This window comes from Zonotrichia leucophrys, chromosome 3 (genome assembly GCF_028769735.1).
Source record: "Zonotrichia leucophrys gambelii isolate GWCS_2022_RI chromosome 3, RI_Zleu_2.0, whole genome shotgun sequence".
NCBI lineage: Eukaryota > Metazoa > Chordata > Aves > Passeriformes > Passerellidae > Zonotrichia > Zonotrichia leucophrys.
In genome coordinates this window covers 105,281,747-105,300,091 of record NC_088172.1, presented here as the reverse complement: position 1 = coordinate 105,300,091, position 18,345 = coordinate 105,281,747, and the positions used below count along the sequence as shown (strand labels likewise).

The window sequence follows — 18,345 nt, the reverse complement described above, 5'->3', positions numbered from 1 at the left end:
GAAGAACACTTGGCATGTGCATTTTGTAGGAGTCACTGCAGTCCCACTCACTGGAAGAAATGCATAAGCCAGGTGCCTATTTCATAAAAAAGATCTTTTTCTTGACAAGAAAGCTTGTCATTCTTGCATTCTGTGTATTTATTACCTGTGAGGACACTCTGGATAAGATCTTCTGTCTTTGCAGGTGCTTTCACAGAACCTAGAGGTAAAAGAGATGTTTAATTCCAATTCTTTTGAAACAACAGCCACGACTGTGCTGCTTGAGAGTTAGAACATGGCAGGTGACACAGGACACACCCTGACATGGGCAGACTTTAATCACTGCAGAAAACACATCTTTTGGGCATTTGAGGAACATGAAGACAGAAAGGTGACCTTCCAAACCCCACCTGAGCTGTGCTGTTACTGATGAGGAGGATGGACTCCCTGACACCACTCACAGGAGCCATGTGAGTGGCATTAGGCTGGCAGTACAACCACATTACACAGTGTGAGGCACTGCAGAATTCCTGCACACAGCATGAACCCAGCAGATACTGCAGCCATAAAATCATAATCACTGTGTTTAACAAGCATTTGCTACAGGACATGTGTCAGTACAAAGCACACAAGTGCCTAAGACTGGGTTTTGTGTGTGGAGTAAGATGTCACTGTGCATAGAAACAATTTCGAGAGATTCCTACACTTGCAGCCACAACAAAAAACCCCCAGCACATTTTCTTGCTCATAAAGAATTTCAGTTTCACCACCAATGCAACTGTTAAGTAGAAGATATTTGTATATTTGAAGCAGAGAAAAGTGGTGGAAAAGTTTCTACTTATTTTAGACAAATAAAACAAACACCACAACTTCCCACCTTTGTTCTTTAAACACAAAGCACTTGAAAAAATATTACCCAGACTAATTTAGAAAAGATGGGACTTTGTTTTCCTCTTTTCCTTTGTGTTGTTTGTTATGTTTTACCTGGTGCTGGCTGGCTGTGCACAACCTGAGTGGCTGGTTTGGGGGTGAGGGAGGCAGTGAAATTCACCCCATTTTCTGCTGGTGTTGGCCTGGGCTCATTGTTGGCTTCGGACGGTGCATCCCCGTGGTCAATCTGAAATCACATCAGCATTCACATCATTCCTCCCAACAAACAGACTTTATTTACTTGCTTTAGTTTAGCTTGGTTTTTAAATAAAAATTCTGCAAATATTGTATCTAAAAATCATTCTAAAATAAAACAACGGAAGAAGAGATCCTTAAGAGCTGTGGTAACCCAGGTGGCTCATTTGTGCAGGGTAAATTTCAAGAAGAAATGGAGCATGCATTATTCTGAAAAAGTATTTTAAGCAGGAATAACTCATCAGGGACATTTTTTAGTGCAACATATATTAGCTGCACCAGATGTGAAGGCTGTACTGCAGTGGAGAGCCATAAAATCTTTCTAGAAATAACATAGGTGCTGCCAGGAGAATGCTCCCCAAATCCCTGCTGCGAGCAAAACATGTACACAAGACTGCTGCTAAATTTCATAGACACACCCAGCACTGCCATTCCTCACCATTCTCACAGAGCAGCAACATCCTTGTGACTCCCAAGATCTGACATTGCTGTAACCACACTCCAAGGGAATCTGTGAGCAGTACCTCCATTCTGCTGCATGGGCACATCTGTGGCATCCAAATACTGAAGCATTTCCCACACTCCTTTCCTTCTCTCCAGTCTCCTCAGGGCTCAGGCTTGCAGCGTGCACTGCACCACACTCTGGACATCTGAACTGTCCCTGTGACCATCAGGATTTAACAGGCACCAGCCCTCACAAACAGAAGGTCATTCAAAGCAATTTATTCTGAAATGTTTCCGCTTCCTGCTGTCCCTGCCAGGCCTGGTTGCCATGGAGTCTCAGGGAAGTTTTGGATTTGTTCCTTCAGCTGCTTCCATCTCCTCCTCTGATGCTAATCACATTACATGAGGAGGCAGGACAGCACAGTTGGCTTTTTATTTCTGCCCCATGACTACCCCAGGCTTGCAGAACTTCAGCCTGTGCTGCATCAATGGAGGCAGAATGGGTTTTGATCCAAGGCTTTGTGCTGCTGGGCTCCTTCAGCCTGGCCCTGGCACTACGCTGTGCATTCCAAAATTCCTGTCTCACCAGCCCATCCCTACCAGAATGACAGCAGAGAGGTGCTGTGGGCACGAGCATGATGCAACTGAAAACCAGTGCCAACAACTTCATTTACACCAAGCAGCAATGACTGCAGGAAAATACAGGAAAACCTCATTCAGCCAACTTTTCTAACAGAGGAACAATGTGACAGGCCAAAGCTGTAGCTTAAACAGCTACACACACACATAAACACACACAGATGTGGTGATCCTCACAGCTCTCCTCAGGCTGCAGTGCATTAGTTTAATAAAAACAATGTTTGCTACACACATCACCTACATTTAATGCAAATAAAGCCAGAATTCCCAACTCCTGGCAGCTCTGTGCCCCAGTGCATGGGAAGTGGGTGTTACCTTCCTTTGAGATCTGGTTTTTAGGTGCTGTGAAATGCTGCATCACACCTTGTTGAGGAACTATTAATATAACCTGTCGCTTTGGGACATAAAACATCTGTCTGCAGAAACTGAAGCAGAAATGTGAGGCAGGATCATGAAGTGAATAAGGAATAATTCTCACTACATCGAGCAATTGAATCTCATTAAAAAGCACTTCTCTTCCCATAATTCACCACACTATGCTACAAGAATGCTAAAATAAACATGATTTTTCCTTTTTCAAAAAGGGTTTTTCCTTTTAGGCTGTTTTAAAAACATGATGTAATCCAGCCTTCTAATTTACAGCTTTAATATTCACATAAACTGGTTTCTATTTCACACTGCCATGTCTACTGCAATGCAGTGCATTTACCAAGCAGAGAGATCCATTCCTATAGAGGGTAGAGAGATCCATGCCCACACAGGACTCTATCTATGGGTCAATTTTTATTTCTGCAGAGAAAAGGTGCTATTTCAGGCTGGGATTAGCCCTTACCAAGGAATTCCCTGCAAATTCCTCTGGATTGTTGCTCCTGTCTGTAAAGGACACTTGGCAGGGGAAGAGAGGGCAGCCTTCACCGCCTGTATGCTCTGAGAGATTCACAATGAGATGATCTAAAGGTACAAAACTCCCACTGCAGGCATTCCCCTCCCCAAAACCAGCTCTGCTCAGGCCAGGCTGGAGGGCAAGAGCTGGCCAAGGAAAGCAAAGGCAGGAACTCCTGTCACATTCACAATGGGAACTTGTCCCTGTCCCTGGGTGCTGCAGCTAACTCAACCATTACACATTTATAGCAAACAGACCACAATCACTACAGATTTCTTTCACAAAATATTTCTGTGCTTCTCCAAAACAACCTCCTTTATCCCATGAGCTTCCAAGCTCCTTGACAATCATCCCTCTTAAATCCATTTGCTGCAAAAGACACTCTACGACAAGAATATTTCTAACTAACAAATAAGCCTGTATATACCAGGAAAATGTGTAGCTTTTCAAAAGTAAAAATGACCTCTAAGGTATTTAAAGGATTCTGTTAAAAAAGGCTTTGCTATTAATATAGAATCTCAGGTGTGGTGTGTCCTAGATAAATGTCTGGGATCCTATTGAGCATTTCAGTGTCCTCATTCAGAGAGCTTGTGACACTGCACACACAGTGAAGGGCTGGCTACTGAATTGTAATGACTTTCCCTCATCTGGTCTGCTTTGGGAGTGTATTCTGGGCTACAAAATCTAGTTCAGAGAGGCTCTGCACATCTGAGCATTGCAGAGGGCAGTTAGGATTGAAAAGCATTTCCCTGTCTTAGCTGGAGACTGCTGAGAGCCTTTGGATCACAGGGTGTGCCCAACACCTGGCACAGCCACCTCTGGCAGACAAGGCTGATGTCCCCAAACACTGCTGGAAGCCCAGGGACAGTGTCTGGGACAGGATGTTTGACCATGCAGGATCCATCAGGAACCACGGTGAACTCTCAGTTATACCCACAACAACCTCTGTGCATTTGGGGGCACAACACCTTCAATCATACAGAAAAAAGGTTATATGTGCATAACACCTTCAATCATACAGAAAAAAGGTTATATGTACATAACACCTTCAATCATACAGAAAAAAGGTTATATGTACATAACACCTTCAATTATACAGAAACAGGTTCACAGCTTAGTCTACAGGTTACCATAAATATCCAGATATTAACAACTTAAATTGGGGCTCCCACAGCTTTCAGCTGAGCAACACTAAGCCTGTTTTATTTACTCCATGGTCTCCTCCCTCTTCATTTCTAACATCCATGAAGGGCTGAACTCGAGGTCCCTTCCCAGTTAAATTATTGTAGGATTACCCTGAGTCTCTTCGGGACATGTTTGCTCACAGAGGATCTATAGAGATCTATAGAGACACTCTAATCAGAGATACACAAATGTTTCTCAGCAGAATGACCTCTCCAGAGACAGGTTGAAATTCTCTGCAATTTGTAGTATTTCCAGGAAAAACTCCTGACACAGAGCTGTCATTTTCTGCAAGGGGAAGCAGCAGCACACTGGAAAACAAGGGGCATTGTGTCACAGAGATCTCAGGTGCTCCAGAGCAAAGCTGCACACACACAAATAACACAAACAGCCCTTCCTGTGTCTCAGTGCCAGGCTGCTGAGGGCACACCAAGGTGCTTTCAGTGACAGCACTCCCCAAAGCAGTGCTGCTGTGTGGGGTGTGCTGTGCCCAGCCCTCCTCAGGGTGTGCGTACATGTGTTCCTATCACTAGGGATGTTCAGTGTTTGCCTTCCCAAGCAAAGAAGGCGCTTTAAAATACCACAGCATGATCTCCAGAGGCTCAGAAACCTCCCTTACCTCTTTCTTGACCTCCTCCTCATCCTCCAGAGTGAGTGCAGCCAGCTGCTTAGCTCTCTGCTCCATCAGGTTCACATATCTGATGGGGTTGGATAAGGCCTCAATCACATCTAGGAACAAGGCAAACACTTCAGTTCCAAAGCCCTGGAGTTGTGGCTCAGGCACTCAGGGTTTAAGGAGAAGGCAGAACTGTGGTTTTCCCAGAAGAAGCTCTTTGCCTGGCATTTAAAGCCAGCCCTATTCAGAGCCAATGCCAAAGCCCAGTTCTCTCCCTGGAGCATGGCACTCTGCCCAGGGAACAATGACATCCTCATGTCCTGCATGCAAAGTTCCACTTGTGTCCCAGTGCCAGGTGCCTGGCCTATCTCCTCCTTTGGAGCCTGCTGAAAATCAGAGCTGGCCCTAACCCTAAGCCTCAGGCAAGGTGCTGTAAATCAAATCAGGCCATCTCCTGGGAGTGAGGATCCAATGCAGATCTCTGCTCACAGGACTGACATCCCAGCCTGGCAAGCCCTCCACACCCCATGCACTTTGTGTTTTAATTTTAAAAAAAATATTAAATAATATAAAATCATATTAAATAGTATAAAATTATACTCCCCTCTATTCCCCAGCAGAGAATTGCCTGTATAATCCAGAGTTACCTGCATAAGTGTCAGGGACGTAGTCTTTGACCTCGATGTACACAAAGAGGGCTGGCAGTGTCAGGGGCTGGTTCCTCTCATTCCTCAAGCAGATGTAGTGATAGCCTGCAAGGTAAGGAACAACCAGTTCACAGCAGAAACCCCTCCACAGGCATTTCCAATGTATTCCTGATGTATTTGGGATTTACAGAGTGGCAGCTCCAGGCACTGCTGGGAGGGGAAGGGCTACCTGAGGGTTTCAGGGATAACTGTACAGACTGCTGGAAAGGCATGAGGCACTGCAGCTCAAAATTATACCAGCTGTTTATTCTTACGTATGTGATTGATGCTAAAAATGATAATTTATTTAAGTTTATGATGCATTCTGGTTTAGTACCTCTGTCTGGATTTTTTTAGTTTAGTACAACTTATTTAATTTTCAAAAGTGACCTTGGTAGTACTCAGCAACTGAACAGCCAAAGTGAACTGAGATGTAACAGCCCATCCACACACAGCATCTCATCTGATTAAAAATATACAATGTGGCATGATGGCCAGAGAGTGTTGTGTGTATAAATGCTGTTGTGTGACCATCCTCAGGAATACACCTGTAAGAAGAGGAATCCCAGGCTGTTTTGAAAGCTGGCAGCCCAGCCTTTGAGTGATCACTGAGTGCCATGTCCAGCTGGGGAGCCACCCCTGTGAGAGGTGTCAGGATGCAAGGATGCCTTTACCTGGGGAATCCTCACCTGGCTCATGTAAGCCACTCTGTCCAAGCAAAGGCTAAATCCTTGCTTTGGGAATAGTGACAAGGCTGTGCATTTATGTGACAGCAGGATACTTTCAGTAGCATCTCAGAAGAGAGAGGAATGAAATACTGCAAAGGGTTCTCAGTTCTCTCAGCCTCCTCCAGGTTTTCAGCAGGACACAGACTGAGCCCAACAGGCTGCTCTCCATCACATGCTGCAAACTGAGCATTGCTGGGGCCAAAGCACAGAGAAAGGCCTGGGGGAACAGCTCTGCTAGGATTTCACTTGCCAGAAGAGGGAAACCCTTCCCATGCCCCTTGTCCTCTCCAGTCACCCACCTCCCTTCCCCTGGCACTCTGCAGCTCCATGCATTCAGCCAGCAGAAAATGCAGCTGGCATAACAGAGGTGTCAGCTGGACTGACAAGCTAAGTTTGCTCGTGAAAAAGGTGTGGAGATGATTCCTCAGGAGTAGTTTGAACAACTGTCAGATGTGGGGACATGTGAGTTTTGTGTTGGGTAACACAGGGCAGATAGAGATGTTCTTCCTTTAGCAGGAGTAAAGCTGGGAGCACACTCATAGCCCATATGCTGCCCTAATTCAGTTTCCTGCCCTGGCTGGAGAATCTGGCACTGGATCTGAGCACTTCCCTTGTTCAAACTGCCAGTGTCACTGCATCTCTCTGAAACAGCATCTCTAACAAGTCCCTGGCCTGGAAAATGTGGCCAGAGTTGTCACACGAGGTAATTTTCATTGAAGTGGCCACTCATTATAATAGAAATAATGTGATATAGAAATAATGCGATATAGTAGAAATAATGTGATATATGTGGGCACTAGTTATAGTAGAAATAATGTGATATAGATCTGAGCACTCCCCTTGCTCAAGCTGCCAGTGTCACTGCCTCTTTCTGAAATAGCATCTCCAACAAGTCCCTGGCCTGGAAAATGTGGCCGGAGTTGTCACACAAGGTAACTTTCATTGAAGTGGCCACTCATTATAGTAGAAATAATGTGATGTAGAAGAGGCCAATAATGATCTTTTTCTTTTAACTTTCAGCAATGAGGATGAAAGTAATTTTGGATTGATTTAAAGGTATTGCAGAGATATAACAGCTGGCACACAGGTCAGTCTCTCATGTGTGCAGAAATTACATTGAGAGGAGCAGGTTTGGCTCTCATTCCCAGCCACATCCCATTTTCACAAAGATGACATCAAAATTGGCTGTTGCTGCTCTCTCTCCTATTAAAAGTGTGCAATTACACTTTTTAGCACAAAGCTGTTGCAATTGTACTCTTCAGCATAAACCTGTGAGCATGAAATTGGGGTACTGGAGAGAAGGAAGTGCCAACTATGCCCCTGGTGCTTTTCCTGGACAGTCCAAAATTTCAATTTCTGCTGAAATATGGGATTCTTGTTTTTCAAGTCCTCATTTGCAACGAGCTGCTGAGTGGCTGCTGATCAGGAGCAGCTGGGATTGTGCCTGGCTGTCCCTTTTCATCACACAGTGTCTGTCAGGATGGGGAAAAGCTTTTACCTGGTCGGATTGCTGAGACGGGCAGGATCCGGTGGCCAATGAATTTCCCTCCTTCCTCATACACTGCCAGCCTTAAACAGGCCAGGGAAGGCAAAACCACCTGCAAGGCAATATTATTACTGCATTGTTAAATTTCACCTCTGAATGATGCAGCTCCTTCCACAGGCTGCACAGAATACATGCTAAAATTTATCTGGTCATTGGAAGGAAAAAACAAACAAAAAAAAAAAAAAAAAGAAAAAAGCTTCTCTGATTTATTTCCAACTTCTAAAAATAGTAGTCTCTCAGCACAGGGCAGTCAGGGACGATCCTTAACTAAATACAGAAATAAGTACACTAATTAGAAGTTCATTACAGAAGAAAAATGCCAGTGATGTTTCCAAACCTAAACTCTGGCAGGCTGCCAAAGGAAAGCCATTCAGAAGGCCAAATTATTCAGGGAAAAGAGCCCTGCTGCAAGTACCAAGTGTCTGAACACCCTTGTGAGAGAAACCCAAAAGAAACTGTTTTACAGGCACCTGGACTGGGGATATGCTCACCCAAGGTGCTCAAGAGGTTCTGTTCAAATACTGGCTGCAGGAATATTGCAAAGTGCAATAAAACACCCACAACTGCAGGTACATTGCAAAGTTCAAATACTGGCTGCAGGATTATTGCAAAGTGCAATAAAACACCCACAACTGCAGGTACATTGCAAAGTTCAAATACTGGCTGCAGGATTATTGCAAAGTGCAATAAAACACCCACAACTGCAGGTACATTGCAAAGTTCAAATACTGGCTGCAGGATTATTGCAAAGTGCAATAAAACACCCACAACTGCAGGTACATTGCAAAGTTCAAATACTGGCTGCAGGATTATTGCAAAGTGAAATAAAACATCCACAACTGCAGGTACATTGCAAAGTTCAAATACTGGCTGCAGGATTATTGCAAAGTGCAATAAAACACCCACAACTGCAGGTACATTGCAAAGTTCAAATACTGGCTGCAGGAATATTGCAATGTGCAATAAAACACCCACAACTGCAGGTACATTGCAAAGTTCAAATACTGGCTGCAGGCATATTGAAAGTATAATAAAACATCCCCACTGCATGGTGCCCAGTGTGTTCTGCCCACAGTTCCTTTTGGGAAGCAAGGGTCACACCAACCTTCTTGAACACTATGGCTTCCTCCTCCCACACCGGGTTCACTGCATTGCCTTGGGAGGTCTTGGTCTTCAGAGCTTTCCTCCTGGTGTCCACAGGCAGGCCAAACATGTCCACCTCCACATAGGTACCCACTTTTTTATCAGAAAGGAACTGGCCTGAAATGATCTAAAGCCAAAGGAGCATTGTCACAGATGGCCATGGCGGGTGAGGAAATGAGTGGCTGCAGAGCTCTCATTAATGATCAGTGGTGGCATTTAAAATAGAACCAAAACAGCACTAAGCCCACGATAAACAGAAAAAAAACCCCAATATTTGACTGCAGACACAGAAAAACAGCTTGTGAGGCCTGGTTTCTGTGACCCTGTGGTTCTGAACTCCCCTATGAGCAATAATGTGGCTGAGACCAGGCTGCTGCCCTTCCCTCAGCAGGAACACTCATTTGGATCCCCTCCTCCATCTGTATGCCCAGCTCCTGACAACTCTTAGGCTCTATCTAGTCTCAACAACAGGTTCAAACAATGCTTAAAAATCAGAGGCTTAAATGGCAGAGAAATTATATATATGCTTTTAGCTGTGAGGGAGAGAACAATCCTAAAAGTTTGTGTTCCAATAAAGGCTCAGGAAGTTTATGGCCTTATAGCTGGAGATATAAAAGTGAATTCACCAAGTGAATTTGTACCCCTGTCACAGCCAGTGCAACCTATCCCCTTGAACACTTATGCAGGTAATTCTCATCTGCAGACTCCTGGCAGTCCCTGAACTTCATCAGAGGCCCTCAAAAAGGAACAAGGCAAACCAAGTTTGCAATGAATTGCAGCTGACGTTTATGGATCCACAGTTCTGCTGGAGAACTTTCAGAAAAGCAGAAAAATTTATTGATGCTGAGCATGAAGTGTTCTAGCTATTGCAGTCCAACCTCCCACTTCACAACAGCATGTTTTAAATCCAGCCCTTTGTTTCTAAAACACAGCCAAAATGCTCCTAAATCCATACACCTCCCAGTTCTGTGATTCTGGAATTACTTCTATGGCAAAGAATACATACAATAAAAATATATTGATTCCTCCTACAATGCAAAATGAGAGGCAGAGTTTAAAAATTAAATGTTGCTCCATGAAATTAAATTTATTTCATTGGCATAGTATAGTCATTTTTGAGGCCCCTGCACCACAGAAATAGAAATATATCCTTGCACTGGCATTGCCATGAGAGCACTTCCACAGCTACATCCATACCTTGACAGACAGAGTGTTGGCCACTATTCCATCCACTATTCCCTCAGTAAATGGATCAAAGTGCTTGTCTGGCCTTCTCATGAATTCTGGCTTTAACCTGTAACCACTTTTGCCATTGTACTCGTACATTCCCATGTTTATTTGCATAGACAAATCTGGATGTGGAAAATATTGGTAGGAGTTATTTTATGGATAATAAATAATAAATAAATAAAATAATAATTCAGTTTAGAAAAGCAGTAAAACTTTAAAAAATTACTGTAATTTCTGACTGTAACAGAAACAGTACAAGCCTGGGTTAAACACTTTAATTAGCAGCTCTCTAGTATACTGTAATCCCTAGATAATTTTTGACAAATACAAATTTTACCTATGAATCAGCAAGTCTATGAGAAAAGTGCACATGTACAGCTCCCCAGAGGCAGAGCACAGCAGGACTGGACTCACCCACAGTTTGGAAGTTGAGGGCCACCATCTGGCAGCCAGCATTCCAGAAGACTTGGGGCATGTAGTTGGAAGAGTCCACTCGTGTTCCCTTGGGGTAAATCCTGCTCAGCTGCATCTTGTTGTACCTGAGCAGGGAGGGGTTAAGGGGCACAACGCCTGACAAGAATCACCTGGCACAGCTGCAGGGCTGAATTAAACACAGGTGATTCTATACAGAATGGCCACGGGTTCCTGGCTGGATTTCTGCAAGCATCATGCTTCCCAGTGTCCATGGTTTTGTGGGAGATATGATTAATATGGGGCAGTTAAAGCTGCTGCTGTTCCTGCATGGAGTACTCAGAACAAGCAAGGAAAGAGCACATTCATAAAATTCCATTTATCTCTACATTCCTACTTTGGGATTTCCCTGGGATAACATTTCCAGAGGCCAGCTGCTTGTAAACAGTGAATCTTCCCCTGGAGCAGGGAGAGGTGCTCAGTTAAAATGTGGTTTTCTGCAACGAGATTAGAGTTGGCCTCTACATGGACAGAAATGACAAGTGCACACATCTTCTGGCTGAGTGTCCAAACCTCTGAGATGAGGATGTGCTGCAGGCAATCCCTGGAAGGAGCTCTCCATCCATCTCCTTTGAGGCACTGCTTTATCTGTTTATCTCTTTTACTTCATTCATTTTAACTGCAGCCATGAGGAGAGAGACTGAGAAACATCAAAAGGTCTAACCAGAACGTTCCTTAGCTTTTCTTTAGAAACTATAAAAATCAAAATAATTGAGAAATTGTGTGCCAATAAATCAGTAGAGGCATGATGGCAAAGTGAGCATTCTCATGTGGACTTTGCAGAGAAGTCATTTTGACAATTTGCTCACCATTTTTCTCACCACTCCATATAGGATGATAAATTTAACAATCAGAATTAGGTCTTCAATATGTCATTTGTGCCTATTCCCTCTAGTCCTAGCCCACAGCACAAGGACTCATGCCAGTTTTTAAATTAGCTCATCAGAACTCAGGCCAATTAATTCCTTTAGAAATCTTTAGAAAGAATAAAATCTAATCTACAAATTTCATTTGGGTTCCCTATTTCCCCAGCTCCTGTCTGTGAATTCCAATAAAGCTCTGTAGCAGATCTCAGATAGAGAAGGACTTAGGAAGGCACTTTGTGAAAGTCAAGGATACTCCACAAATTCCACAGGAGACTTTGTCAGCTGCTCAAGCCCTTTGGTTTCCACGAAGGAAGACATTTCAAAGCTCTTGTTGCGTTCTGCAGGTTGAGAGGGGAGAGAAAACCAGGGATAAAACAGGTTAGACACAAACTGGTGGGGTTTAGTGCCAGTCCCTTCAGCCCCTTTTCAGCTCTTTTCACCCTGATCCCAAGGAATTGATGGCTGTGCTGCCAGCAGGGCCCAGGGCTCCATCTCTGGGTGCACTGGAGAGGGGAGCCCAGAGATGCCATGTGTGACACAGGGCCTGCAGCACCTGCTGTGGGCACTGCTGGGCCCCTGCCCTGTCCCTGCAGGCTCATGTGGGGCTGGAGCACCTGCAGCTGAAGGAACTGATGTCCATGGCAGGTTAAAGCAGCAGAGCAGTGCCTGCAGTGGCTCTTGGTGCATCAGGGGCAAGGTCAGAGGTGCCCAAGCCACCAAACACCACTATCCATCCATCCCTGAAGGTGGCCCAGCAGGGATTCAGACACAATCCCCATATGATTTCAGGCTTTGATGGTCCCTTTCATTTGGTCAAACTTTCTGAGCAGCTCCTCCTCCACACCTGAGCTGGTAGAACAAACATTAATTTGTGCATTGCTGTCACTCACCTTTGCCTGATGTGGGCACAGCCTCTCAATGCACCCAGGCACCAGGAGAGCCCAAACCAAGACCCTGCAAGGTTCCGAACCCTCCTTTGTGTGCAGAGGAAAGGCTTGCTGTGAACTAACCCTTCCCACTCCATCCCAGCCAGCCCTGTGCTTGCCTGGAAGGGCCACTGGAGTTCAATCCATTAACTCAGCTCTGATCTGTTTAAAATGAAGGGACAGTGCCTGTGGTGGAGCAGGACCTCTCCAGCCTCAGCACCTTGCTGCAAGCAGCCAGAAAGGCAGGGAGAAGGTGTAGGAATGGCTGTAAGAGTGCTGCAGCAACCCAGGGACAGGCTGCCAAGCTGCAGGGCAGGGACAAAGCTGAGCAAAGGCTCAGAGAGCAGGATACAAACAGGTGGGCTCTGTGCTCCCAGGGAGCCACAAATGGAGCAGTGAGTGCATCCAAGGAAATGGTTTGGGCCAATCTGAGAGAAAATTGTGCTGCCAACCTGGGAGTACAAACAATTCTCAGCCTATGCTGGAGAGTCAGAGGATGAACATGGGTTTCCAAAAGTAATTCCTGCCTCTAGGAGAGCTGGGACTCACCCTCTATGGTGGTCCCTATTTCTAATCAGCAACCATCATGCCACTGCTGTTATTCACAGCTGTTATCTCCTAATGGTGAAAAACTCCCATTATTCCCTGCAGGCTGCTCTCCTACCACTCCCTCTTCCTTTCTAGCACACAATATCCTTCCCTTCTCCACCTGGCTCACCTCCATCTCAGCTTCTCAAAAAGGCACTGGGATTATTGTTATTCCAGCCACCCCCTAGTGATGGCATGGCACAGCAACACACGTATACTGGTTTGATCCTGTTTAGAATGCAGGTGCTAGAATTTCTGGTAGCCATAAACTCTTATTTCTAGAATTTCTGGTAGCCATAAACTCGTATTTCCCAGCCTTGTCTTTAAGTAGAGCATTTGCAGGAAACCAGAGCTGGTGACTGTTAAAGGATTTGGTTACCAACTGTCCAGAGCTTAATCAGATCCTTAATTAAAATAAGAACAATTATTTCCTTGTAGTATCTGAGAGGATTAAGGGACCTGCCCTTTGAAGAAAAGACTGTTCAGGAGAGACATTTCTCTCTCGTGATACATTACACTGTGCTATCTTATCAGGAGCAAATTACTGCGGAGTGAACAAATAACTCATTGAAAACTGTCTCAAAAACGTGGGAAAATACACTTACAGGTACTTCCTGCCAGAGAGGAGGGAACCTTTCTAGTGAGGGCATCAGGGTACTGGTACAGACACACTGCTGTTCAATATTGCTGTTACCAGCTTGGATGCAAGACCAGAAAATGCACTTTTAAAACGTGTGAGTGACAGAAGCAGTGAGGTACTCTGGTCACCACAGAGGGCTGGATCACAAATGCAAACAAACTCTGAATAAAACATAATAAATTAGCAAAGTGCTGGAACCTTGGAACTATAAAACTGTACAAAAGACAAGTATGGATCTCTATGCTTAAGAAGGTGAGGTCAAGTGAATGAAAGTAAAATTTTTGGGAAAGAGCTGGATAGATAGCAAACTGAAAAGCAATCCTTATTTAATCAGCTCATTTAATGAAGACCCAGCAGTGAGTCCAGGCCAAGACTAAGACCAGAACACTCAAGTTGTTCTTCAGGCAGCCAGCAACATTTCCCACCTAGGGACATATTCATGACACGATGACTTTTTTGGACACAAACACCAAAAATTTAATTCCTTAACAATACGAGTTCACCGAAACTCTATTATTGATCAGAGATCACATCAGGACTTAGGAGAAAGATCTGACAGCAGCAGATCTTTACAAAAAGCAAAACTCAGAAAGGCAAAGGCATGTGAACAGTAAAAACAAACAAAAAACCGCTACATGAGACATAGACAATTGTCTAACAGCTGCATCAACTTGTAGCGCTAGGATTCACACGGCTTGCTCTCCAGAAGGCACATCTCCTCCCCACTGTGCTCCTGTAACTCTCATTAGGGCTGGAGGAGATTATCCACACCCCACGGGCCCTGCTGCAGGGAACCAGCACAGCTCCCTGCACGGGGCATGCCTGCTCGTGTGTGGCACTGCACAAATACCCACACACCACGAACACTGGGAGCTTCCCAACGTTTGTTATTCAGCACAGCGAATGCCACATCTTGTACAGACACAGGGACTTAGGCACAATCACCTGTCCTCTGCCAAGGACACCACAAATCCGGAATAAATTAAAGCGCTGCGCACTTCTTTAACTGAAAAGCTGCAAAAGCACATTAAACCTGTCAAAACAAAGTGAGAAAGGGCAGGCAGGCAGTGGGGTGTGCATCAAGGAAGGCAGAGATGCTGCAGTGTTTGCTGAGGATGCACTGAGTGCATTCCAGCAGGGGGTGAGACGATGGCTCTTCCTTCACAGCACACAGGGGCAGGAAAGTGAATCTGCACCTGGGGACTCTGAATCTTCTATAGAAGTATTAGAGACAAAAAGAAATAGGAATATTTATGACCACCTTCCTCAAACTGCTTCACTCATGGACAACAAAGACAATGCAAGCACATAACTTTCAAAACTGTTTTTGAAATGTCAGCATGTTTACCGTTGATGGAGTTGGATATTTAGACTAAAAGAGGTTTCAAAACACAAATGGATTTATCTGGCTGGATACCAAGGGAACGTTTTCTGTATCTAACTGAGAGGAAGCCAAGCAGCATTTCTGCAGAACTCTGCCAAACACTTGCCAGGTAATTTTAAGATGTTTCTTACTTACTTTTTGATACTTCAAACGACTCAAACTTCACAGGCTGAATGTAGTTTACCAGGTTAGACATCTCTTCAGTGGCCATGGCCTCACTTCCAGCAGTACCCTAGGGAAGAGAAGGGACAATGCTGCAGTTGGTCTGTCCACCAGAGGCCTCAAATGCCAAAGCCCAGTTTTCTATCACTTGTGGTTCTTTCACTGGCCCTGGCTAAGGAAGGCAATGCCTCATGTAGGGGATGCTACATGGGAAAGAGCAAGGTGGGCTGGAGGGTGGAAATGTTCACATTAAACTGATGCTTCATTCATTGTTTTCACGTGGCTCCCAGGAAGGGACAGCATTGCCCCCACCCCAGCACATGCATTAGTGCTCCAGGGTAAATAATGAACCTCTCAGTTCTGATGGCAGGTTTTGCATCCAACAATGCTAAAAGGCAGCTGCCCCAAACAGATCTGCTGTGGTGCTGTTTGTTCTTCACTTTGAGAAAACAAAAGCACAGAAAGAGCAAAGATGCGTTTCCAACCCGACCAACAACCAAGTTAGCTGGGGAAGCTGGTGCTGGTGCTCTGCCTGCCTTCCTCCACTGGATGGCAGCTCCAGTCCTGCTAACACACACCAATCCACTCCCCAACCTCATCCCCGCCCTTACTTCATCCATCGACGACTTCTTACAGTCGTCATCGTAGTCATCGTCGTCGTCGCTCTCCATGTCTGCTTCTCCTGCAAAGGTCCAAGCAGAAGCTGAGGCCTGGCAGTGATCATGAGCAGTGACAAGCCCAGGGAGGGTGTGCAGGCAGCCCTGCCTGGAGCAGCCTGTGCTGCGCCTGTGCTTTTTGTCCCAGCACCCCAAACCCCAGGGAGGGACCCATCCACCCTGAGCATGGAGTTCAGTTCTCATTGCCCAGGCAGCAGAACTCTTGCTCTGAGCTGCCTGATGCTCGTTCCTTGGCCAGCAGCACTGAGAGGGGAGTGCAGTGTGCCCAGTGTGGGTGTCTCAGAGATATTCCTGGGTTATTCCTGACTGCTCTGAGATATTCCCGAGTTTGGGACACAGCCCCAGGGTTTGGAGCTGTGAGTCCAGCCTGCAGGGTGCATGCAGGGCTCCAGGAGTGCCCCAGCCCCTCTGGGCAGCTGCAGCCTGCACAGGGTGAGGAGACCACCATGAGAATCCATGGGCTCTGCTGTGCTGTGCGCCAAGGGCTGCCCAGCAGCGCCCACCTGTGCTGGGCATGCAGAGCCCTGCCCTGAGGGGCAGCAGTGCCAGCAGCTCCCTGCAGGGCCCTGTGGAGCAGAGCCGTGCTGTGCCAGCTGAGGGCACTGCAGACCCAGCAATGGCAGCAGTGCCCAAGGCTCATCCCGCCCCTGAGAGCTCAAATGGCACCAAACACAGCACATCCATTGCCTCATCTCAGTTCCAGGGCACTCACCAAACTTCCACGGGCAAGGTGAGAATTATTTAATGTTAATTAACAAAGGCTTTCCCTCGCCTTCAAAGTGTTTTGATTGGTTGCATCAGAAATTGAATCATTAAGGAATATCAAGTTTAGCTTTGCCTTTAGAGACTCCTCCTGTGGGCCTGGCTGTCATCAAGTGTACCTGTGCATCCTAAGGCTCTGGGAAGGAACATTTACCTATCCTGCAGTCACCTGCCCACACCTGTAACAGTGACAGCTCTCCCTGACGACTTCACCCCACAAACCTTCCAGCACAACAATCTAACTACTGTGCAGCATTCCCAAATTCTCCATTCTCCAGAGAATGGCAATTCAGTCTCAGCCTCCCCTGTCAGTCTGGGTGCTCTGAGTCAACAGAGGCTCCTCTTTGCCCCAGGGGCCCCTCCTGAGCCCAGGGAGCACACACGAGTGTGCCTTGCACAACCCAGGGATGACTGCCCAGCCTGCACGTCCTTTCAGGGCCAGATGTTGAAATGTCAGCCTTTTATTCACCAACACTCTTCTTCCTGAACGTTTCATTGAGGAAAAGAACATGATTGCTCAACAGGCCCAGGGGATGGCTCAGGGAGCCTCAGCACAGTGCAGAGAGCCAGGCAAGCTCTCCCAGGGTTTGCACTGACAATCTCTGCATGGGGAGCTCTCCCCTGATTGAACCAGGCTGGCAGAAGAACCCCAGAAGGGGGAGGTGGGTAGGTTCTGGCCAGCTTGCACCTCTGAGAGCAGAGGTACACGATAGCCTGCTCCTGCTGCAAGTGCCCAGGGAGGAAAGCACACACTGCATGGCTGCTTTGTTTAAAATAATTTAACACAAACACTCCCAAGGAGATCCAATCTCGTTTTCAAGTTCTGCATCAGACAGCAAAACCAGGACAAGTAACACACAGGGGTGCCAGCATGAGAGTGTCAGGAGGTGTGGAACACTTGCACTGCCTTGTCCCCTGTGCTCACAGACAGCCCTCTCTCCCTGATGCATGGCAGGCACAAAAGCCACCCTGAGGCTGTCCAAGGGACAATCAGCTGTCATACCATCATTACTGGCTGCATTTAGATGGCACTGCAAACCCAGCTCAGCACAGGACCTCTCCAGTGCTCCCTGGCACACAAACACAGTGAAAACTGAGTCCTTCTCCAAGGAAGCCAAACAAAAGCCTGCTCAGGGACAGAGGCAGCCAGAAGAATATAAAGAAATTGGAGGATACAGCTTAAAACACAGGTACTGCCAACCCTCACAGGAAACCCCAAGGGCAGCTTGGAGGATGTTTCCAAGGAGCTGTCCCTGCTGAGAGGGGCAGTGTGGAGGAGACATAAAAGTGCTCCTTGGCAGAAACAACAGTGGACAAAACAGGCTGAACCCCAGGTTCAACACAGCAATCCTGACTGGAGGGTGAGCAGGAGAGCTGGGAATGACAAGCCAAATCCTTGCCTTGAGGAAGCACTGTGCTGAACATTATCCATTCTCATCATCCTGACAGACTGGCAGCCTAATGAAACCAAAGGGCAGACAGTGCTTGAAATTCAGAGGGATCTGGTAATCTGCTGTCTCAGAGCCTTTCCAACAATGGCCAGGATGAATTATGGATGTGGCTCTTGCTGGTGCAGTTGTTAACTCTGCAAGCTTTAGGCAGCCACCACCATCCCAGGGGGCATTTACCTTTTGGGTTTTCCACTCTACCTCAGCACTGGCTGATTTT

At 46.2% G+C, this 18,345-nt stretch overlaps 1 protein-coding gene and 1 long non-coding RNA gene across 4 annotated transcripts in view; one reads left to right on the top strand and one right to left on the bottom strand.

Moving 5' to 3' along the window:
- Nucleotides 1–18,345, bottom strand: part of PLCB1 (phospholipase C beta 1) — a 303,607-nt gene that overhangs the window by 83,429 nt on the left and 201,833 nt on the right. For all 3 annotated transcript variants that reach the window (XM_064709814.1, XM_064709813.1, XM_064709815.1), the window contains exons 15-25: nucleotides 15,850–15,920; nucleotides 15,212–15,308; nucleotides 11,792–11,876; nucleotides 10,616–10,740; nucleotides 10,169–10,323; nucleotides 8,934–9,098; nucleotides 7,781–7,880; nucleotides 5,516–5,620; nucleotides 4,872–4,981; nucleotides 964–1,096; nucleotides 146–199 (exon numbers count right to left, since the gene is read on the bottom strand). In XM_064709814.1, coding sequence (XP_064565884.1) covers nucleotides 146–199; nucleotides 964–1,096; nucleotides 4,872–4,981; nucleotides 5,516–5,620; nucleotides 7,781–7,880; nucleotides 8,934–9,098; nucleotides 10,169–10,323; nucleotides 10,616–10,740; nucleotides 11,792–11,876; nucleotides 15,212–15,308; nucleotides 15,850–15,920 — 1,200 coding nt within the window. The remainder of the gene's footprint in view (nucleotides 1–145; nucleotides 200–963; nucleotides 1,097–4,871; nucleotides 4,982–5,515; nucleotides 5,621–7,780; nucleotides 7,881–8,933; nucleotides 9,099–10,168; nucleotides 10,324–10,615; nucleotides 10,741–11,791; nucleotides 11,877–15,211; nucleotides 15,309–15,849; nucleotides 15,921–18,345) is intronic.
- Nucleotides 1–18,345, top strand: part of LOC135446189 (uncharacterized) — a 56,903-nt gene that overhangs the window by 2,754 nt on the left and 35,804 nt on the right. The window lies entirely within an intron of this gene.